Source organism: Garra rufa, chromosome 10 (genome assembly GCF_049309525.1).
Source record: "Garra rufa chromosome 10, GarRuf1.0, whole genome shotgun sequence".
NCBI classification, from domain to species: domain Eukaryota; kingdom Metazoa; phylum Chordata; class Actinopteri; order Cypriniformes; family Cyprinidae; genus Garra; species Garra rufa.
In genome coordinates this window covers 37103225-37128493 of record NC_133370.1, presented here as the reverse complement: position 1 = coordinate 37128493, position 25269 = coordinate 37103225, and the positions used below count along the sequence as shown (strand labels likewise).

General features: G+C 36.7%; 1 protein-coding gene across 1 annotated transcript in view; it reads right to left on the bottom strand.

Moving 5' to 3' along the window:
- Nucleotides 1–25269, bottom strand: part of dis3l2 (DIS3 like 3'-5' exoribonuclease 2) — an 86785-nt gene that overhangs the window by 30996 nt on the left and 30520 nt on the right. Inside the window, 6 exon segments of the mRNA XM_073849320.1 lie at nucleotides 6406–6409; nucleotides 8144–8282; nucleotides 13431–13532; nucleotides 16431–16484; nucleotides 17428–17564; nucleotides 18287–18955. Coding sequence (XP_073705421.1) covers nucleotides 6406–6409; nucleotides 8144–8282; nucleotides 13431–13532; nucleotides 16431–16484; nucleotides 17428–17564; nucleotides 18287–18950 — 1100 coding nt within the window. The 5' untranslated portion in view covers nucleotides 18951–18955.

The window sequence follows — 25269 nt, the reverse complement described above, 5'->3', positions numbered from 1 at the left end:
CTTCCAGAAAGGACTAACTTGAAAGAAACGTATTTCTCCTTTGTTTACCGTGATGTGGGCGTCTACTTTGGCGCGGCGCCCTCACGTGGACGATTTGAATATGAAAAGATAGAAGCTCCTGGGCGTGATCTAATTAAAACTAATGAAGCAGATAAGACAGACTGGACATCATATTGGTTTCATTTTGATTACTTTATCACAGAATATTTGTTTTTGATAAAACTTACTTCGTTTGAAAGTATAGACATCAGGCTTTCTCTAGACATATTGCTCATGTCTCTGTGTTGTTTATTAACTGAGTTATAGTCTATTTTAATGACACGTTTCTGAATGAAGATCACGGAGATCAACGCGGCAGACAGCACACCCTTTTTGTTTCCTTTATTTTGCAAAATCACAAAGTTTTTTTGTTTTTGTGAGTATATACAAATAAAAGTAGACCCTTTACAGATTCGATTGATGTACTGCTTTTATCTGTACAATCAGAAATGACAAAGTAATTTAAAGTTCCTTTTGGGAAATTGCCTCAAACGCCCCAGGGCGTTTTTCGTCCCCAGGGGGTTAAAAAGGTTGCGTCGACGTGTGCGAGTGATGTTAGAGCGATGTGAAGAGACCACCGGAATGAATTGTAAACACATGATAGAGGAGGACAGAAAGACGAGTGAAATAAAGGAAAGGAGTACTTAAGTGCGTTGTTGGTTTCGTTGCTCTGTTTAAGTCGCGCAGGAAAAGTCGCAGGTCTTTACTCTCGTCGGTCTTCACGCGAGGGAGGCTGAACGCTTCCACTGTCAGCTGGCATGACGCAGTTAAATACACAACCAAACAATGCTTTACTGATGACAGCTAGGGACGCCTCCTAGACTCAGTCAGCCGCAAATGTATCGCCCGCACGCAAAATGGCTCAATCGAAACTCAAAAAGCAACAGCTTCGCACTTTTAATAGCTCAAGAAGGGAACGATATGAAATGGCTTCCCTTGGCTGGCATCGCTCAGTTATTACTTAAAGGGATGGTTCGGAGTAGAATTGACTTCATTGCTATGCACTCGAAGCCCATGTAAATACCCCATCCGAAGTTTTTTTTACCTTAGTCAAACAAAGCAGTTTTTCGAATTGCTTGTTACAGGAGTGAATGGTACATGTGATGTATCTCGTAAATTGCACCACTAAACGTGCAAGTAATCTTACCAAACTTGTACAGTAGTGTAAATAGGTTATGTACTCACAAAACGCTGCATCAGAACATTTGTAAGTCCACCATGAGTGTTTTAAAAACACGTTTTAGCCGATCCCTACTAGTCTCAAAAACTACAAATGGCGACACGTCGACGTCACTTCCTGGTTTGAAAAAAGCACGTAAAAGTCCTCCTACAAGTTGACATGCACACAGATGGTAGTAGGAGGACTTTTACGTGCTTTTTCAAACCAGGGAAGTGACGTCGACTTGTAGTTTCTGAGACTAGTAGTTCTCGGGTAAAACGTGTTTTTAAAACACTCATGGTGGACTTACAAATGTTCTGATGCAGCGTTTTGTGAGTACATAACCTATTTACACTACTGTACAAGTTTGGTAAGATTACTTGCACGTTTAGTGGTGCAATTTAGGAGATACATCACATGTACCATTCACTCCTGGTAACAAGCAATTCGAAAAACTCTAATATCTCCATAAATATTTGACTAAGGTAAAAAAAATACTTTGGAGGGGGTATTTAGATGGGCTTCGGAGTGCATAGCAATGAAGTCAATTCTACTCCGAACCATCCCTTTAATGATTGCAATAACTACAATTTAAAGCAAAAACACTAGCAAGGCAAATAACAGAAGACTCCTTTTCTAACAGCAACTCGATGTAAATAAAACAAATAAGTAACTAAATAGAAACAACAGAGTGCTTTTAGCAGCAGCTCAAAATTAAATTAATACTAACGAATGAGTAAGTAAATAGAAACGACAGAGTGCTTTTAGCAGCAGCTCAAAATTAATACTAACGAATGAGTAAGTAAATAGAAACGACAGAGTGCTTTTAGCAGCAACTTAATATTAATAGTAACCAATAAGTAAATAATTAGAAACGACAGAGTGCTTTTAGCAGCAGCTCAATCTTAATAGTAACGAATAAGTAAATACACAGAAAAGACAGAGTGCTTTAGGCAGCAGCTTAATATTAATACTAACGAATACGTAATTAAACAGAAACAACAGAGTGCTTTTAGCGGGCAGCTCTACGTAACGATCGCCTATTGAAATAGTATTAAAGTAGACACTTACGCACAGTTGTCCTTTCTCGTCTGAAGATTGAATTCACTTTGAAGATTGAATTCACTTTGAAGATTGAATTTGTCACAGAGTGAGCCCTGGAGGAGCACAAGAAGAACAACTCTGATGCCGAGAGGCTGAGGCTGGAGTTTAGGCAGAACTGCAAACTATTTTTGCTGAAGATGGTCTTCATGCTTTTTGAAAAGGCTCCACTCAAATATCCTCTTGTGAGAAGCCTTTCTGTTCTCGATCCAAGGGTATTCCTCAAGAGCAAAGAGGTGAGCACCCAAAAACTCACTACTGTTCTGCGGCCTTTGTGGAAAACTGGTCACTTCACATAGAAGTGACCAAACTCCCTCAGAATCTCATCACAGCATTTCTCTTCAGTGACCACAGCCTGATGACAGCATCAGATTATTTTAGAAACTTCAACCCAGAAAGTGGAAGCTTGGATGCATTCTACCATGAACATTTACCCAACAATGCAAAGTTGCCATCTATGGGAGGTAGTGAAACTTCTGATCCTTTCACATGGCCAAGCCTCTGTTGAAAGAGGGTTTTCTGTCAACAAGGAGGTGATGGTGGAGAACCTCAAGGAGCATTCATTAATCTCCCAGCGGGTTATTCATGACCATGTGCACTCCGTTGGAGGGCTTCTTAACATAGCCTACACAAAGGAGCTACCCCCTCTCTGCTGCTGCTGCCAGACAGAAATACCACATGTATCTTGATGACCAAAGACATCTAAAGCAAGATGAACAGAACAAGTAAGGATTAAATGGAAGAGATAATGGAGATAAAATCCAAAAGAAGAGACTAGAGGAGGATATGAGGGTACTCCTGAAGTCCGCTGATGACAATGCAGAAAAAGCTGAATCACAAGGAAAACTGAGCTTCATCTCAAAGTCCAATGGCCTTCGAAGAGCAACAAAGGAAAAGAAAAGAAGTCTGGAGAAACAGCTGGCTGAAAAACTCAAGGAACTGAAAGACACTCCTTAACCCTACCCGGTTTGGCCTACTCTTGGATAAGCTAGTAATTATTTTTGCACTATGTTTTGTTCAGTGCAGTTTCATTTTTGCACTATTTTCATTGCAGTTTTTTGCACTTGTGTTGTTAATTGCAGATTTTTTCCTAAACTCAATAGTTTAAAGGGCACTTCCTTGCCAATTTAAGTTATTGATCGTGTAATTTCCGCCATGCCATGTGAGGGCTGCTCAAGATAAACAGAAGGCAGAAAAGAATGTTCCTATTTTATACAATTAAAGTGGTTATTGAAATTGTATTTATCTGTCTGGTGATTATTTGTCATTTATATATAGGTTATATAGAATGCCAAGACTATTTACAGAGAGGTGATACATTTTGAACCATTAAACATGTTTTCCTTTAACCCCTTAACTGTCACCATTTGACAGGTGGGATATTTGCCATGCAGTTACAACAGTATCTTAGTCTTAACCTAAAGTAATATTGACAAATATTCAAATATAATTTGAAAGCTTACAAACTATGGTTTCCATATTTGGTGTCCGATTTTCAAAACAGTTGACATAGGAACAGTTGTTCATTAATTTGCAGCAAGAATATTCTCGGACTCATAAGGATTTAATTTATTACATGAATTTTAAATAGCAATGCACATGAAATAGCATGAATGACTGGTCATGAAAGTTTGGTACTACACCCAAACAAAATCTGACTGTAAGCTAATTTTTTGAGATATCAACTTTAGGTAGAAAGAGACCAAACTTAAAAAGATACTTCATCCAATAACAGATTTTTTTTTCTTTTTTTTACCATTTTTAGGTGAACTATCCCAATAAATCTCACTCCAAAGTATTCAACAATTTGAAATGTCATATTGTGTTTTTGTTTTTTTTTTAATAGCACAATGAATTTAAATGTGAAAAAGTACACACAGTATTTAGAAAAAATGTAATTTACCGCGGTTGTAAGGTGCTGGAAAAGCATAAAAATGCACCTTGAAAGTGCTTGAAAAGTACTAGAATGTGTAGTTGGAAAAGGTGTAAGAGCCCTGATACTAAGAAAACAATACCTTACAAATAAAAAGATGCGGTTTTTTACAATCAGAAATTTCTTAAACCAGTGAACCCATGTAAATTTTTAAGTGGGGGCATACCCACTTCTCCAGGTACCACTACACCACTGAGTATAATGTTACACAATTTTACACATTACATGGATGTTTTCCCAAACAGTTCCCCAAGCGTTCACTTAAGACAGAACAGATTATGTCTGCGTGAATACTGAAATACTGTAATTCTGTGTATGTGTGTTTTTAATGGGTTTGTGCGCCGTCGAAAGCGTGTTAATGTGCGTACACTTTGGATGACAGTCAGCGTGACAAGTGAGCAAAGAAAAGGTTATCCTCTCAGTAAATATACAAACAAAGAAACTATTCACTATCTGAATCACTATTTGGAGCATCTGGGATCGCTAGACAGGGGCTTAATAAACAAATTTTTGTGAAAACATTTTTCTCTTTTTTAGCATTTTGCCTGTACCTAAAAATATCCTGTGCGTATTTACACTCATTTTGCCAGCAAGGGTAACTTAAAACGTCATTAAACTGTGGAGAAGTACCAAATTGCAGCAGTTTTAATGACGTACAGAATGCAATGCCTCAGAAGATCCGATCTGCCCGTTTACATGACAGTCGCATTGGCACATATCCGATTTATATCTGATTTATTTCCACATATGAATGAGGCCTGAAACCGATCTCTAAATATTTGAATACATGCGTTTTTTTTTACCTGTTTACACTGTCATAGAACAGATCCGATCTGGGTCACATATGAGCAAAAAAAAATCGGAATTAGGTTGCATTTAACTGACAGTGTAAACGGGGCCAGTATGACAGAACATTTTAGTGGTGACATTTTCAAATCGCTGTATACCTGGAAACCGGTAGTCAACCCATGCCTTAATTCAATCATCTATAGTTAACCTACAGTATATCACGTATACAACATTTACACTAAAAAAAAAAAAAAAAAAAAAAAAAAAAAAAAAAAACACAAGCAGCAATCATCGGGGTCTAAGTAGGGCTGGGCGATATGGAGCAAAAAATATATCTCGATATATTTTGCAATATCTCGATATACGATATATATCTCGATATCTTTACAGGATAAATAACCCCTCAAAAACTAATGCAAAAACAAATATGCCAAATTCCAAAGTCTTTTTTCATTGAAACACAGAGGTAGGCTGTTCAGAACAAAGTACTTCTGCGAATTTTCTTTTAAAAATCCCTGTATACATATTAGAGCTGCATGATTCTGAATAAAATGAGAATCACGTTTTTTTTTGTTTTTTTTTTTTGCTTAAAATAAAGATCACGATTCTGGAGAACTTTTTTATTTTAAAGATTTACCCCTGAACATTAGGTTATCAAACAGAAGTAAAATAGCAGTAAAATAAGAGATAATAAACTTTGCTTTAAATTGAAAGAAATTTAATTAAAAATAATGTAATGTACAGAAATAAAAACACCATTAAACATTAAAAAACAAACATACAAAAGGTATTATGTCAGAGTAAAGCGATTTAAAGATTCCTAGCTAGAAACACTAGCCTATCAACATTTTATGGCTGTCACTGTCCACTTTGTGGGATGCCCAAGTTTACTTCATTTTACAAATAAATAATAATCTAATCATGACAAACTATATATATTTGGAAAGGTCTAAGGGTTTCTAAATATATATTAGACATTTTGTTGTGTTGCAAATTATAGAGTGCACCTTAAAAATCTACTTCCTAACAGGAGTTCTGACCTTTTTCTCAGACATCCTTGTTGCCTTTTTCCCTATTACACTTTAGAACTAATTAGAAATTATATATCAGATGAACTTACAATTTCAAAATTCATCCTTTGAAAGCCATTTTAAAATCAAAATCATATTACAAAATGTTTTTGCCCATGAATTATAAAGATTTAAGTTTCAATTCTTCATTTTCACGTCTCTGTTCAAAAATGGGAGTATTAGTTAAGGGGTTAATGGATCGTCATGCTCATAAATGGTTCCACTGCTCTGCTGGTCCATAAATCTGGCACGATCGAAGTACTTCTTTCAATATTCAAAGTGCAAATAGAGACCGAATGTTTCAAGCATGATACAGAGCTATCTACACAACTACACAAGTTATTATAGCCCACTGCCCACATACTAATAACAGCCTAGATATTTTATGTAGCCTAATTAGCGCGCATTGGGGAGTCGCTCTCTAAACGCGGGGTATTAAAATTGCTTTTGAATGCGCGTCCGTGTTATACTTTTGCTTTCGTTTTGATCGCGCAAAAATCTCGGTTCGTGGTGCTAGAAGCTTTGGTCGGCACAAACTTTCGGCATTTACGGCAGTAGACGTCCGACGCCTTGAAACCAAAGTATCTCCATATAATGGAGCCAGTTGTCCTTTTTTTTTTTTTTGGCGACGAGTTCTGTAGCCTCCGGGCTGGTTGCGGGCGCCGCCATGTTGAATTAGACGACAGGCGAGGGGAGGGGGAACAAAAGTAATGAGGCGGGGGCGAGCACAGCACAGAGAAGGCAAACAAGCAAAGTGGTGCAAACAAGCAAAGTGGTGAAAATTTAATATAAACATTATATCGATATATACGATATGTCAAAATTCATATCGAGTTTAAAAAAATTTCTCGATATATTTTAAATATAGAGATATCGCCCACCCCTAGGTCTAAGCACCAATGGCCAATCTGCATTATTTTTGATCTAACTAAAATAACTCAATGTGTTTTTTCTAGGGAAGACCAATTTAAATCTTCACTTAAAGTAAGGGTTTGATAAAACGGGTTATAGCAACACCCATACATCCTTTGAAAGCGACTTCAAAAACATACGTTTTAGAACTTCTGAGTTTCCTTAACAGAAGATTTTGATACAAAGACTACAAAGGTTTTGTATGTGGGTATTATGGAAGGTCACCTTATGGGACACCCAAGTGTCCACACAGCAACCACCTAGCAACACCTGAGCAACAACCCAGAACACCAAACCTCATCTGTTTGTCTATCTATCCTAACCTGCAAATATTAAGAAAAGACCTTGTTAAGCCATCATAAAGTTTGTCACCCTAGGAGATCCACCCCTGCAACTGTTACACAACAACACAAGGGCCATTTAAGGATGTAACAATGAGTCATTAAGATCTTGGTTTTTGGAAAGCAAGGTGAAAAGCTCATTCATTTTGCCAACACAATCACGTCTTTCATTGCCTGTTCACTTGAGTCACCACATGCCCTGTATCAAACCTGACACTCTGGAATCTGTTACCATGTTCTAAGCTACAGATACTTAATGATTTAATATGTAGACGTCTTTGGGAGACATGTACAAACAAAGATATCTGGGCATGATAAAGAGAAAAAAAGTTATCACAGCTCTTCGCTGTTCAATCATCAATGAGTGACTCAACTCTTTTTCCCGCCCTATAAGAGAGAGCACACACCAAGAGAGATACAGTATATGTCAAAGGTCCCCTACATCAAAGAATCCTTTACATTTATATAATAAATGATTCCTGGGGTAATAAGTCTGTGGTGGCTTAAGATACACAAACAAATAAAAGGAACAGGACTGACTAAACCAATGAAACCAATTAATAAATAAGGTAAAGAAATTCAAAATTGATTCTAAAGAAAAAATATTTGATTTATCAATTCAAACTAGAGAGAATAATAATAATAATAATAATAATAATAATAATAATAATAATAATAATAATAATAAAAGTAAAAAAATAAAATAAAAAATAACTAAATTTAAGTTTATTAACAAAACCTTAAGTAAAGGGTAAACAGAACTATCCTTAAAATTATACCTGCAGTAAAAGCTCATTACCTTTATCATGGAGACTGACATTCTTCATTTTATCAATCACCTCGTCATCTTCATTGTAATGGTCCTTCACTATGACATCAGGAGTCTTTGGCACCATCTGATTGGCTGAAGTTATCTCGTTTATATCTCCATTGACTACCTGTGTACATAGTTCACAATATGATACAGTATATATTATGCATTTATGATGTTTTAGATTGACATGACCTCTTATTTATAATCGCTTTCATTACGATTATAACAATCACATGCTGTACTACTAGTAGTACATACTACATGCATGCATTTATATATCTTAACAGTATGAAAATTTGGCAGATTCTTCTCCATTTTTCCACATTTTGTAGAGATAATTGTGGGGGGAAATCTGTGTAAATGTCCTCTGATTAGATTTGAACATTCTAAAATATGTGAGATGAGAGTCCTAAACTACTAGAGACTGAAAGCATTAGCCAATTTGCCAAAATAAGAAATTAACCAACATAACATAGGCAGGGCATATATAGAATTGTATAAACACTGATCATCAATATTCTGCAGATATCTGTGAAGGATTTTAGCAAGCTCAGACTTCATCTAGACTGTTATGCTGGAAAGTTTCATCACATCCTGATAGCAATCACAGGTAAGGGGTCTAAATTTATTTATATCGTCTGTGAAGGGCATAGGATCATAAAATGTTCGGTCCTAATATTACGATAGGCTGCTTGCCTGTCAAATGTGTGTTTGCATACCTCTGTGCACCGTTTGTACAGACATGATATATCACCAGCGTGTTCCAGCGAAAATTAAAGGTGCTATTATTGTAATACAGGGTTTCTTTAGGATTTTTGAGCTCAAATTTAAGACTTTAAGGCCTTTAAGAACTGCATTAATAAAATTAATACTAGGGCAAAAAGTATAATTTAGTTCAGATACAAGTTTTCACAAAAAACAAAAAGTTTTGTAAAATGATAAAATTTACATTTTAGCCTTTTAAGAAAATGGATGAGTCAAAAAGTATTATTTATATTAATTTAAACAATTATTATAAATAAATTATTATATCATTAAATAACAGAAATTAGGGGTGTGCGATATTGACCAAAAAAAAAAAAAATTAGTCGACATTTTGTTGAGTGTGTTCTTTGTAGTCAATTCACAGCAGAGATCGAAATGAATAATTTCCATCAAGTTTTATGGGCATTTTTACCTTTTTTTTCCCTAAATGTGTGCACCATTTTATGAGTCAAATTCTTGCATGTGGGCTGTTACCAAGCAAATTAAAACAGTATCAACAAAATGCATCTTTGCAATGCAGAGGAACCACATAATCTGAATTAGAAGTGGCATTTAGATGTATTTACACAGTTTAATGCAGCTCTAAGGGACATGGAATACTTTAACCTGCAGTTACAAATAAATGTTTTAATATTTTGAACATAAAACATTGAAAACTGATGTTTAAAATTAAGAAAAAAGTCACTATTAAGACAGTCATTGCGACTGAACAGAATCTTTCAAACAGCTGATTAATTCAGGAACGAAACACCATATTCATGTTGCTCAGAGACGCAAAACAATGCTGTGGCTGTGTTTGGAATGATTTTTGCCGGAAAAATAGAGCAAAAAAAAAAACCACTCTGTTACTAACATAACCCAGCGAACTGAGTCGCTAGACCCTATGGGAAAAAGCCTTTTTTTCCCCGACTAAAGACTTTTTTTTTTTTTAAATTACGCAGTGAAATTGCACGGCCATTGGTTCGTGCAGTGCTTTATAAACAAATAGGATCCTCAGGTTACCTCGACTGAGTCATGCAGCTATCTAGCATGGCTAGCAAAGCAGTACTCATTTCCGTATCTAAGGGAACTCAGGTTACGTTAGTAACAAAGTACGTTCCCTATTGATACTACACTCGTACTGCGTCGCTAGACGCTATGGGAACCAGTACAATCACGCAGTGCTAGATAGAGGAACTACTGAATGTATACTCCCATAAGCATCTAATGCTCATAGAAAAGCATAACAAGATTCACCCAAGGCCTGGGTGATCATTTCATAAAACTTTGTACAGCCTAGACACCTCAGGGGCCTAGAGCGCACAAGTAACTGACTTGAGGAGCTTAAACGTGCCACAGTCAAGAACTCCACCTTTAGACTGGTTCTAAATGGCAAGTGTATGCCTGTCTAAGCGGAAAGGACTCTGGTCTGTAAGGCAGCGACGTCCAGGTTATAAAACCTAGTAAAAGTGGACGGTGAGGCCCAGCCTGCCACTGCACAAATTTCTGTGATGGACACCCCGCTAGACCACTAGGAGAGTGGGCCCGTACTCCCATAGGGCATCACAACATAGTTAACCATCCACCTGGAAAGTCTCCGCTTCATAACCGAAAGTCCTTTAATGCGATTACCAAAGCTGACAAAGAGCGGTTCTGATTCCTAGATGGGGCTGAGCACTCAATATAGATTCTCAGTGCTCTGACAGGGCAGAGCAACGACAATTCCTGATCTTCTTCTGACGGAGGGACCACAGACAGTGCAATCACCTGTGCTCTGAACAGAGTGGAGAGGACCTTAGGTGGACCTCCGAGCCTTGGCTTCAGGACGACCTTAGAGTCGTTAGGCCCGGGCAGGCAGGGTTTACAGAAAGTGCCTGCAGGCCCCCTACATGCTTGACCGTTGTTAGAGCTAGGAGCAAAACAGTCTCTAGCGATAAGACTCAGAGACTGGCAGTCAGTAGCGGTTCAAAGAGAGGGCCCTTGAGGCCCCTCAGCACAGTAGGCAAGTCTCATGTAGGGACAGTGAGGGGGCGAGGCGGAATTAGCCTCTTGGCCCCCTTGAACAATCGAACAACTAAGTTGTTCCTGCCCACCGATTGCCCTGCTATAGGGGCATGGGAGGCAGACACAGCTGCTACGTAGACCCTGAGCGTGGATATCCAGCAGGTCCTGAAAGAAAGCCAAAGTTGTTGAGAAGTCAGTACTTTGGCCTTGCTAAAGGTCTTCCAAATCCTCTGAACTGTCTGCGGATGAAGCCTCCACTTTTCTGAGGAGATGTTGCTCCGTGATAACATGTCCAATCCCTGATTCAGCCTGCCCGGAATGTGTGCTACTCTTAGCGAGCACAAATGAAGCTGAGCCCATTCCAGAAGGTGCTCTACTAGAACAAAGGGGTGCTTCGAGGAAAGGCCTCCCTGGTGATTTATGTAGGACACAACAGACATGTTGTCAGAGCAAATCAGCACATGGCTGTACAAAGTTTTATGGAATGATCACCCAGGCCAGATGTAATCTCGCTGAGCTTAGCCCGCTATTGCCTTGAAAGAATCTTGTTATGCTTTTCTATGAGCTCAACATACTGCTAGCATTTCCAAGCAGTTGATGTGAAGTCCATGTTCCTCTTTCGACCAATGGCCGAAAGTAGGTCTGCTCTCACATAGATGCTTCCATGTTGGAAGAGACCACCTTTTGTCTGCTGACGATTCCCAGGTGTGCTCCCTTCTCTATCCACTGACTGTCTAACCAAGAGGCCAGGGCCATCATGCAAGCCTGGTCCACCTTGACACGCAAGCGTCCGTGATGCCACGCATGGGGCAGAACTTGTGGTTTTAGCCAGCGCTGATGGGGCCACATACGGCGCCACTGAAACGCGGGGGTCTTCGAGTGAATGAGTAACCTCATTTTATTATCCCCATAACCCATTCTGACACTTCGGGGATGGCCTGCCAGGTCTCTGCCCGTGTGGCAAGGGGTTGAATTTCGAGTGGCTGGACGCTGTGTGGGTCCACTGGTGAAAGACCGAATACGAAGCTGTCAGTAATAATAATCATTAGTGACAGCATTCTCCTTTAATCAGCCTAAAAATATAAAAAAAAATTCATTTGTGGCTTTAGGGTATAATAGCTACATTTTCTCATGTTTAATTGCTTTCCTATGCTGCAGATTATTTACAAAGATGATCATTTTCTTCTTGACTTAACTTGTAGATTTCCTGACTCACATGCCCACATCAACTCTTAATAAAACGTTAGTGTTGTTGCCAATTTTGAAATACCGAATGTTTATATAACTTAAGGAGAATGTCCAGACTAAAGTTCTGCAAAGAAGAGTTTTTAGTACAAAATATACACAAAAACAGAAGTCAGGATGGGGCAAATACATTTTTACAGCACTAGATTATTAACAGGGTAGAACGGGGCTAAGAAAAACGTGGCACAGCACATCCGCTTTTCAACATACATGTTTTAAATTGATTGATCCTTGCAGTGAATGCAGGTAGCAGCACAAACTTGATTCCTACTTGATCTAATATTTGATGTTTAAAAAAAAATATATATATATATATATATATATATAAGCAGTAAATGAGAAGCGCTAAAATTATTCAATATATCTTGAGACAAAGGTCTTCACAATGATTTGCCGTTTTATTTATCTTAAACAAAACTGAAGTTTTTAAATAATGAAAAATATGTAAAAGTACGGTATTTAGGGTAAAAAGCGCCCCTGCTGTTGGGGCTAAAAGGCACAATAATTAACATGATAATTAATAGAAGGCTGACTTTTCCATTTGTTGACATGACATTGTTAGATTCAGATGGGAAAAATCCTTTATTTTGTTGGGTGTCCATCTTAGAAATAATAATCATGTATAGAATGAAACCATTATATTTAAAAACATGCTATTGATCATACCATATAATAAAATAATCTGTAAATCTATTCTGAAATATTATAGGATTTCTTTTCATGCTTTGGAAACGTTACATTTTAAAACGATTTTGTTTCTGTATTTTAAAATTTAGGTTTTATATTAACAGTTTAATGACAGTATATTTATTGAACAAAAAATAGTTGTATTTACTAAATTAAGTAAAAAATATACAAACTCCATAAATATGTATTTTTCTGTAATCACACACTTTGGGCACATTGAAAAGCAAATTTAGCCCCGTTGTACCTTATATGTAGAGATTTTTTATTTTTTTTTTAACTTTATATTAATTGAGAACACATAAAATTTATTTTTAAGAGAACAAATTTTTAAAGATTAACACTGATACATACACCCAAACACACACATAAAAAGGCTATACTGCTTTTACAAAACCGTGAACTGAAAAATGATACTGATATTTCTCTGGAAAGTTTCTCTAGAAATTTAGCCATGGGTTATGAGAGGTAGTATGTTTTTTTGCTCCAGAAACTATATTAAGTCATTAATAGATGGTTAGAAATCATTAAGAATTAACAAATAAATTCACAATTACTAAATTGTAAAAACTGTAAATACATTTTGATAAAGTACCTTCCACTGTTCAGGGGGGAGGACTTTCACCACCACAATATCTCCATTAAAAGCCCTGTTACGAGCTGCAACCCCATCCAGAAAGATATCAGCTGACCCATCCTGTAGCAAAAATTACATACAATAATTACAATAACATTTCTTCTGCATGAGAATCATAATTACTCTAGCAACCATGTGTGTTGTTATTTGTGTTGCCCTGGGTAAACATGAGCAAAGGAGGCTATGAATCTTTACCCTTTTGAACAAAAATAAAACAACTCTAACCTTTCTCTAAAGTAAACAGACACGAGAAAACAGCTTAAAGGGATAGTTCACCCAAAAATGAAAATTTTATGTTTATCTGCTTACCCCCAATGCATCCAAGATGTAGGTGACTTGTTTTCCTCAGAAAAACACAAACGAAGATTTTTAATGAAAACCGGTGCAGTCTGCCAGCCTTATCATAGACGTGGATGGGCACCAAACCTTTAAAAGTAAACAAAAACATGCACAGACAAATCCAAATTACACTCTTTGGCTCGTGACGATACATTGATGTCTTAAGACACAAAACGATCGGTTTTTGCGAGAAACTGAACAGTATTTATATCATTTTTTACCTTTGATACACAGCCACGTCCATCTGTCATGAGCACAAGTTTGGCATCAGTCACGTCACGTGCACGCGCTTCTGGCGTAGAATACGCAAACGCCATAAGGGGAAATCAGCGAAAAGTCCCGGATGAGTTTGCGCAAGCAAATGTAATCTTTTAGCTTTAAATCGGTTTAAACAACCAGGATACGCGCAAGTAATTACCATTTTGTATAGCCGCTATACCCACAATCTCTGTGCACTGTGTAAACAATGAGTGTCGTATACATGCGACAGATGGCTTCCGGCGTTTGCGTATTCTACGACAGAGCGCGTGCACAAGTGACGTGACTGATGCCAAACTCGTGCTCATGACAGATGGACGTGGCTGTGTATCAAAGGTAAAATATGATATAAATACTGTTCAGTTTCTCACAAAAACCGATCGTTTCGTGTCTTAGGACATCAATGTATCGTAACGAGCCGCAGGGTGTAATTTGGATTTGTCTGTGCATGTTTTTGTTTACTTTTAAAGGTTTGGTGCCCATCCACGTCTATGATAAGGCTGGCAGACTGCACCGGTTTTCATTAAAAATCTTCGTTTGTATTTCTCTGAGGAAACAAAGTCACCTACATCTTGGATGCATTGGGGGTAAGCAGACAAACATCAAATTTTCATTTTTGGGTGAACTTTCCCTTTAAGCATTCCCTTTGGAAATTCACATTTCCACTATCAGGGCAGTAATTACTACAAACCATCCAGGATGATGATGTGCGTTTTGTCCTAATGCATCTTGAGGAGATCTGAGTGGCCAAGGACTCTCCAAGGATGACAGCTGGAGAATTGCAGACGTTAAAAGGAACCTATCATACCACTTTTTTACAAAATTTAATATATCTCTGGTGTCCCCAGAATATGTCTAAAGTTTCAGCTCAAAATACCCCACAGATCTTTTATTATAGCATGTCAAATTTGCCCTTCTTTGCGTATAAGCGGTGGAAGAAAAAATAATTTTACTTATCTTATGTGCTTATGAAACATTATGTAAGTGTCTGTTTTATTTAAACCTGCTCTGAAGATGACATGAGAGAAAGGTATCAGGGCCCCAAAACAAAGATTTGAGCCTTGTGAGTATGATATAGTAGAATGCGTTTTTCTGTTTCCTTACTATGTGCGGAACATTACCGGCTGTTAGATGTAAACTTGAAGGCTAGGGAAGAGATATAAAAGTGGAGGAAACCCTGCCTTCATCACACTCTGCAGCAAGCTGTTTCTGTATGACTGTCTGACCTTTCTTGCAAGAAATAAACCTTTAAAAAGACCCTAAGAGTGAATTTGTCTCTTATGCAGTGAAAGTAGTTTTATTTTTGCCATGACAAAGCAAAAACACAGTTTTCATGTGTGTATGTTTAAATGCAAATGAGTCACTGCTCCCACCCCCTTTCCACAAGAGGGAGGTGCCTTTACAGCTCACAGTTGTCTATCAACAACAAAACTTAATCTCACACAGCCAAAATATAAAAAAATATTTATGAAATGCAGACATTGATAAAACCAACAACATAGCTCTGCTCTCTGTGAATGCAGTCAGAGACAGCAGTAATTTTAGCCATATTAGCTGTACAGTATGCAAACAAGCATACCCCTAATCATGATTTGAGGGGATTCTCACTTGTTCTGGACATGAGGTTTTATCAAAAACAGCTGGCATTGACTCCATCTTTCAGAATTAGCTTCTGTGCAAATCCTATGTTGAACTGACTCTTGTTTATGAAGCAGTCCAACATAAAATTATTTGCACAAATGCATAAAGGAAATTCATCCACAGTGTCCTCCGTGGCTCAGATGCTGAGTCTTTGGAGACTCTTATTTGTACATCCAAAATCAATATTTATAATGTTTGTGCCACAGACAATGGCCATCCCAAATGGCACGTCATGTGCATTTGCGCTTTTGCAGATTTACAATGGCCGTGCATGCGCATATCCATTAAGTACACGAGACCATAGGGTGTCTCAGTTATTCCAACTTTCAGAAGGGTGCTCGCGAGTGCCCCCTTTGTGGGCACTATGCACCCTCGATGCGCACTTCTGCCGAGCTTCATGACAGACTTCTACCCGACAGTAAAGTGGCATAACGTCATGAAAATGTGAACTCAAAGGAAGACTGTAAGGGTTTAGGGCATGATTTGGGACAGGGCTATTACATAAATAAAGGCTATAAAGATGATATAAACATAGCGGATTATGTGCAGTTCAATCAGGGTGGGGTCAATGCGAATAGGGCAGCTCGTCACTAGTCACGGGCAGGGCTTACCCCTACAGTGATGTCAAAGTAGAGGGAAATCTGAAATCTATGACCACAACACCAACATTGTTTAACACAAGTGTTCGAGGATAAATAAAATAAAATAAAAAATACTCACAGGAGATGGTACAAAAGCTTCCTTGTACTTCTTGGGGTTTATTCTCAGTACTCCCTTAAAGAGAATGACATTTAAATATTTTAAATATGACAACTGTTTAAACAGTTTCAGATTTTACTTTACAAAATAAGTGACCATAATAAGCCCAAGCAAAAGTTTTTATTCTGAAATATTTTATAAACAAAGCACAAGAGAAAAACCTTCTAAAACGTAGCATGTTACACGAAAACTATGTTGTTTGATAAGTTACTATACTAGATATACGAGATTCAGATAATGAAACTGGCTGGTCATAAGGATTAAAAAAAAAAATTTATTTGATCAGATGTATTTCATGATTATCTGTATAACGTGTTGTATCTGGCAACGTGCGTGAATTACTTGATCCCAAAGATTATTGAAAGGGAATACAGTACATATCTTGTCCCAACATTAGGATTTATTTCATTTGTTGTTTACGCACTGATTCTCATCTGATAGCCATTTGTTTTTGATGTATGCATTTAATGCTGGTTTAAGACCTGTGAAACATATAGAGCATTTTAATGGTTCTAAAAATAATGCTTCCTCTGGTTGCTCACTACCAGATATTCCTGAGTGAGCAGGTACCCAGTAGAAAATAATACTATACAATTATTTGATTCAAGAGATGACAATTTGATTCAAATCTTCAGTTGGGTGATGAGTTTTTAAAGATTTTTATTTGTTTGTTTTTTGTTGTTGTTGTTTTTGCAGTCAACTTACATTTTGTCACACCACATGACTCATTTTACAAGTACAAATATGTACAAGTACCTATGCTGGAATTATTATTATTATAAAAATTATTTATATAAAATACATTTTTTTTTTTTTTACATGTTCTCATATTGTTCAAATTATTGTATAAAAGCTTTTACAAAGTTTTCAAACCAAGAATTTGAGCATGTCACACTGCAGAACATGATCATTGTAAAGTGAACTACCCAGACGTGTAAGTTCACATGTACTATATCACCTGTATGAGTTCTCCTCTCTTTAGGCCAGCAGAAACATCCTCTTTGGACATGTACTGCTCGAACAGTTGCTTCCGGGACCCTCTACCACCTTTAGTGCCTTTTTCTTTGTTGTTCTGTAGTAAACTTTCTTTTGGTGCTGTGAAAAAAAAAAAAAAAAAAGATTTTAAAAAAAGATTGGGGGAAAAAATAAATAAAAAATAATCGCATCTCACATGCAAAAAAAGTTACTAACTTAGATTTGCAATAAAAATCTGTTCATGTATGTCACATGCTGTTTTTTTACCCCAAGTTTTGTCATGTCTATTAGCTTTGAAGCCATGCATATATTAGATTAATTTTCTTAACCTCCAGCACATGTAAAAAAAAAAAAAAAATGCATGGTTTTAAATTATTTGCATTACAAATTCAGCTTTTTGCAATTGTTTATGATTACATGGCTCTCAGTGGACTTACATGGCAGGGAATCACAGAGAACTGTCAGAGACAATAGTTTAATAATAAAAATCCCGAAATGTATTTTCTGTTATTATTTACCAACCCTTGTTTTTTATGCATTTCTTTCTTTTACAGAATGTGTGGACAGTTTGCCAACCATTGATGTCCATTTTATTGAGAGAAAAAAAAAGGATATTTTAAAAATATCTGATAATGTTCTTTTATGTTTCACAGAAGTAAAAGTAGTGTTTTGGAACAACATAAATGTGAGTGGCTGACAACAATGTTTATTTTTGGTTGAAATATTGCTTTAATCTAAACAAAAATTATTCTTTGAGTTTTGCATTGACACATTACATCAAATGCATTAAATGTATATACGAGACATAATGTTTGGTTTTTATTCTTGATTTCAGTAAGTACCTTCAGTTTGAGGAGCTCTGATGTTTTTATTTGGTGATTTCCCAGCAATAACAGAATCAACTTCAGGACCACATGCCTCCTTGTCTTTTTTCTCAGAATTTCCTTTTGATCTTTTCTTCTTTGATTTGTTCTTTGCTTGTTCCTCCCCACATGAACTGCTCAACTGTTGACTGTCACCTTCCTCAGATCCCACCAGACTTGAGCTCACTTTGATGTCTTTTTCATTTCTTTTGTGTTGCTGTTTTGAGGGTACCTTTTGGGGTGCAGCAGCCTTATGTAACTCCATTTTGGCATGCTCTTCCAGCATGCCAGGCTTCATGCCCTGGTTTTCAGTGCATGTCAACTGATGGCTGGTTTTGTCCGTATGCAAACAGATGGAAGCATCAGCTATCTGCCTATTCTGATGACAGGATAAGCTCTCAACAGAATATGATGACTCTGAATTGCCCTTTTTTCTCCTGTTTACAACATTAACAGACCTGCTAACTGATGTACTTGTGCTCTCCTCCACCTGCTGCTTCGCTAACTCTTGCAAGTAAGAACGAAATTTGCCATTCTGGTGCTGATTCAGAAGTCTGGCATAGGCATCCTTCTGGAATCTGGGGAGATTTTGTGCACCATCTCTAGGCTTAGTAGATCTCTTTACTTTAGGAGAAGATGCCATAATCTCTGCAAAGAATCAACATGTCGGTGGTCACAACAGGTAATGGAACAGAACAACATTTGTTTTGCACGTCAATAATTATCAAAAACAATCAAATCTTGACTTACTATATCTTAAAAACTATAATGACTGACATATTTTAGAAAAAAAAAAAAAAAAAAAAGAAAAACACTGGTTATAAGAGTTTCTTCAACTACAGTCACTTTTACACTCTCATTTATTTAATTAAATGTCCAACAGGGAAAATGGGTGTATCACAGGGGGGGGAAAAAAAATGTGTCATTTTTGGCAACAATTTTTTTGCTAATGATAATATTAAGTAATTAACATAAATTGCTCTACAAAAGTTATCTTAAAAACTGAGACAACTTGGGAGGTGCTGTTTAAAGGCCGAAACATTAGTTTTTACTCTTGCAGGGATGGGCAACTTCAGACCTGGAGGGCCACTGTCCTGCACAGTTTAGCTCCAACTCTAATCAAACACACCTGTCTGTAGCTTTCTTGCAGAGATTGTCTTACTACAGGGAGATGAGAGGGTCTGTATTACTTAATATTGGAGAAAGCATAACGGCTAACTTAGATCACGCGTCCCTTAATAATCAATCACATTTCAGCCTTGATGTCATTAAATTTCAGGTGTGCAGTGCTCAATTGCTGTTTACAGATACTAAAGGAATAAATGAAAATGCTGTAAGCTGAATCCCACCTGTCGCAAAAAGTGACTTCTAAAACAGCATTTTTTTCATGGTAAACTCTAAAAATAGTTCAATCCAAAAGTATTGTTTAGTGTAAAACACGTTGAAGATTAGCAGATAGGCTGTCAATTCATTAAATAAGCAGTTTCCTCTAAAAAGCGGTTTATTCAGCGTAGTGAAGGCTCTCTTCCATCGACATTAGGGGTGCAACGCTTCAACTTACTCATGGTTTGGTTTGTATCATGGTTTTAGAGTCACGGTACGGTTCAGTATGTGCTATGTTTAGGGAAAAAAAATTAAAAGTAAAGAAATAAGAATAATCTAACTACAAGCAACAGCACAAATAAATACAATTGAGTAAAGATACAAATAAAATAAACAGATTTTTCGTTTTTTAGGTAGGTTTAACATCAGTTTTTAGGTACAGAAACTGAATAAAATGATCAAATGTAACAAAGCACTGCAGTATGAATTGAAGTTTATTAAAGTTACAAAAGCTATTCAATCAAGAGCAGTGAGTGATTACCCTGTTGTTGCTGTTTGGTAAATGTTAAGAAATTGCTGTCAATTTAAGAGAATGCACTGATCCAGTGCACTGATACTTAACCTTTAGCCGGCTATGTATGCTAGGATACTTGCCAAGATGGGAATTTTGACAATTTTTGCGTAAATTTGTCCATTTAAACACAAAAAAAAGAGCTTAATATTTGCACGCGTTCTGAGGCGCGAGTTTGCATCTTATGGCTCTTAAATGTTGAAACTGGCAAAGCTTAAATGAGTTTAGTTTAAATCCAGATGTATGCTGTTCAGGTCTCACCTGCACATGAGCGCTATCAGCACCCGGGAGACAATGGAATAAATGACTGCTCATATTCCAGCATACGGCACACGCAATGAACAAGAATGGTTTGTCCACATTTTTTATTTTATCGCTGTTGTTGTAACGTTTATGGAAGCCAGATTGCGCATCCATCAACAGAAACATGCATTAGCCGAACCCTGTTTGTTTTACGTGTTATTTAAAACATTAAGATGCGTTGTCAGTTTCAAGTTGAACCCTGGTCCTGGTGCGCACCGAACCGTGGGAGGTGAACGGGACGGTTAGATTTTTTACCGAGAACCGTTGCACCCCTACTATCTGCTAATCTCTTTAACATGTTTTACACTAAAATAAAAAAAAATACTTTTAGACCAAACTATTTTGAGTTTACCACGAAAAAAAAAAAAGAATTCTATGAGTTTTATTAGAGAAGTCACTGACTTTTTGCGACAGGTGGGATTCAGCTTACAGCACTTCTCATTCATTCCTGTGGTATGCATAAACAACAATTGAGTGTTGCACAATTTCGACTGAATTAAATTAATTGTTTGTTTATTTTTACAAAGATTGTTTAAGTAAATATAAAAGTCATGATCCCATCGTTCCAAACATGCACTTGGGCATGAATAATTACCAAGGTTTTTTTTGCTGTTTTCAAGATGTATTTACACATTTCTATGGTTGCTTTTGTTGTCAGGTTAAGTAACTTGCTGTTTTGTAACATCTAGAGTTCATTTTCTACTCAAAATGACCCATTCATACTCTATTCAAACTATTCACTGATTGTTACCTTCGTTGTGTATCATGTGCCAAGTATTGAGGTCCCTGTGTTCGTTTGGTTAGTAACTACATTGAGTCAACATATAACCTTAAAAACAATAAGGAGCCGTCTACTTGCTTGTTTGTAAGTGAACCACATGGTTTAATGGCATTTAATTTTTTTCAGTGCTATGATGTTTGAGTAAATTTTACAAACCGTGGCTGAGTGAATTGTACTTGAGGACTGCAGAGTCAACTTAAAATAATTAAGTAGAAAAAACTAACTGCACGTTAAATTTACTTATTTCGTTTGCTAATTTCACTTAAATTAGTTAAGTACAGGGCTCGCCAAATTTTAAAATCTCTGGTAGCCCTTCAGGCAGGTACTCTTCAGTTTTTGGTAGTCCGAATCTATTTAATTTAACTAGCCCAAACAAAAAAAAAGACATTTTTTTTTTAATATGGAAAATCAGACAGGAGTCTAAATGTCAATCAAAAACTTTTTCAATACAGAAATATCAATGAAGAAAATTTATTTCACTATTTACAGGGTATGCAGAATTTTGAAATATATATATTAATCGCAATTTATGACCCTATTTAAGAGCTGCAAAAGTAAAACAAAACACAGTATGAGTCTTTTCATAAAATGAAAAGACTTAGTTCAGATACAGGTTTTTACAAAAACAAAAAATCTTATACAGCATTTCAGTCTTTATACCGTTAAAAGTAATAAATCAAGTATATAATTTATTATATTTATTTGAAACAAATATTACCTGTCTCAATTGTTTAGATTTTTATAAGCCACATTTAACTTTTTTTGTGTGTTTGCTGTATAAAAACATGGGTCGATATTTGCAATAATCTGACCATAAACAGCTGAAAAAATTATTGGAAATGCAAATTCATTCTCTGCCACGAGGTGGTGCTTTAGGAGCATTAAAATATAACTGTTTCCCTAGTAATGGCTGTACACAAAGCAGCAACGCGCTCATTAATGCTGTTCTTTTAGGAATTATAGGTAAGATGAAATAAAAATGCCACACAGCAAAATCTCCAGTGTTAAAATCCTGGTGTTAAGGACTTTTAGAGTAAAGAGTTAAACTTGTGGTGTTGAATTTTAGAGGATTAACATTAGTTAGTGTAAACAGCGCCCTCCGCCCAGTGTAAATACGGAGAGTTACCCTTATTAACACTGCTGAGTGTTATCAATTACATCCGGGATATTTGCTCGTAGGCGTGCCTCGCCCATCTGAAATATTTTTCATAGAGGCCTTTTTTTTTTTTTGCTCGTGATGCGGAGTATGTGAGGACCTGAAACAGCGAGATACATATTTTAATCTTATTCACAAAATGTGTTTTGCAATATCATATCGTTTAATAATGACATGTGTGTGCTGTATGCGGCTAAACTTTTCTCAAAGACATATTTTTTCACTCGCGATACGGAACAGACCAGAGTGCTGTGTACATCCCTACTAACTTTTTCTCAGAGATTTTAATTGCTGTCGTGCTGATGCAGAGGTCACTTTTAAAAGGGAAAAGTAAGTATTAAAGGTCCACTGAAGTGCCTTGAAACACGCAGCGTTATTCTACGTGGTGACGTACTTTTAACTGAAACAAAAACATATCGCCCAGCCCCGCCCACTAATTTTGAATAGCCAATAGCGTTCCATTTATATCTGCTCGGGGAAGAGCCGTTGAGCTCGGTAAAGCCGCATTTGTAAGCTTATGACAGCCACAGACTAATAAATTACCCCACAAATTCAATATGAAACTTGCTTAAACGAAACAGTGATCATTATCATGCTGAGGCTGTGTAGTTTATTACATGCCGACCGCACATATGAGCGGAGCGCTTATGATCTGCTCCGCGTCTCTGTGTAGGGGGCGGGACACTACGAACTCTAGAGAGCATTTGATTGGACAGAACGTTTGATGAGAAACTGAAGTGCACGGTGATATCATCCAAATCCTTGATTCATATTGGCGGAAGTGACGAGACTAAGTTTTGAATGTCCATATCTTGTAAACGCGAATTTTGTCTTTGTTTTGCAGCACACTAGCTTATAGATCACCTTAAGGCTAATATATTCACACTAAAAGCCAAAAAACTTTAATTTTGATTTCAGGGGGACTTTAAGTGTTTTAGCTCATTTAAAATATGCATTTTATAACATCACATTGATTAAGTGATATTTAGTGATGTTTGTGCTAGGGCTGCACGATTAATCGTTTTTAAACCGAAATCGCGATTTGAAAGAGTGTGATTTTCAAATCGCAAGAGCTGCGATTATTTCGATTTATTATCAAATGTGGTAACAAGCATACAAGTCGTTTTTGACAGGTCGCTTCATGTGCATATTACTTCTTCATGCTTATATTACATTTGATGCAGAGTTTAACCAATAGGGGGCATTTTAACACTGCATGAACAGATATGCACGGGACGTATTTTCAGTCCCGCTCCCACAGAAATATGTTATCTCGTTCCGTTCCCGCCTCAACATTCATTTGTCAAAAGCCCGCATATACAGTATTTTTTTTCAGTACACCAATTGAATTTACATGAAACAGTTCTGTAACATCTCGTAAGTTTCACAAAACGCCAGCATAAACGCTTATTCACAAACCACTGTTATTCTTAACAGAAAAGCAAGCATGAGCTACTGCGTGCATCCATGGCAGAATGCAAGCAGAGCTCCTTTAAAGCTGACATCTCAGTTCATACGGGATCTCATAAAGCTCTAACACAATGAATATTATGCACAATGAATCTTTCACGATGTCTACACTAAGTGTGTTTTAATTCGTGAGCACGCAATGTTCAGCACTGTGCAAGAATTTGTGCAAGAAGATGAATAAGAATGTTGTGTCTTTTTTTAGATATTTTATGTTTAGATGTTTCTATTTTGCGGGAGTCCCGCGAATCATTTTATTTTCCCGCATCCCGCAATCGCCCATCAAGTTATGTCCCGCGCCACATTCGGTTGCGATGGGTCCGCTGTAATCCCATAGGAGTGCAGGTCTCTACTGCGTACTGAGCAAATAACGTTAACGTTAGAGGCTCAACTTCCCAACAAAGTGTCTCTTGATTTACATTGTGTCTAATTGTTTACAGTGTGTATGGTATGGTTAATTTTATTTTATTTAAGATACTCTAGTTATTTTCTTAATATGTCAGGACAACTGACAACTTTATTTAAAAAATGTCAACAATGTTTAAGAGGTTTTAAATAAACAGTAGCAGTTTAGCATACTTCGTGATTATGCTTGGTCTTTCTTTGGTGCTGTTAAAACCACCATATCAAACCTGTAGCTCTTTTATGAAATAGTAAATCGCATTTTAAATCGCAAATCGCAATTTTGATCAGAAAAATCGCAATTAGATTTTTTCTCTAAATCGTGCAGCCCTAGTTTGTGCACTCTTAAACGTTTTTTCAGAGATATTTTCTTTCACTCATGATGTGGAGCAGACGGGGAAGTTGGTTTTTATCAAGAAAAACACAGAAAGTAAGTGTTTTATCTCATTTACATCATGTATTATATAGGATATTACTACTTTATGATGATAGTTGTATGCTGTTTGTGTCTAAACCAGCCTAAATGTTTCTCACAGATTTGAATTGCGATTCGGTGCTGACGTTAAGGTCGCTTTTAACAGGGAAACGTAAGTAGTAAGTGTTTTACCTTATTTAAAATATATTTGTGAACATCTTATTGATTTATAGTGATATGTGTTGTGCACTCCTAAACTTTTTCTCAGAGAGATATTCTTTCTATTCTTTCTTTCACAATGATGTGCTTGAAGAGTATACTCTAAGTGGGATGAGAAGAGCTTTGTTAGGACACATGCTAGATACATGGGTAAGCCACATATTTTAAGATTATTGATCGTCATGTCTAATGTTTTGATTATTAAACAATAATACTAAAGAGTCTGATCTTCTTCCAAAAATGTATCAAATGTAAGTTTTTGGTTTGTTTGCACTGTCATTTGTTTATGAATTATGACTATGCATCGTAAGAAAGGATGGCATCT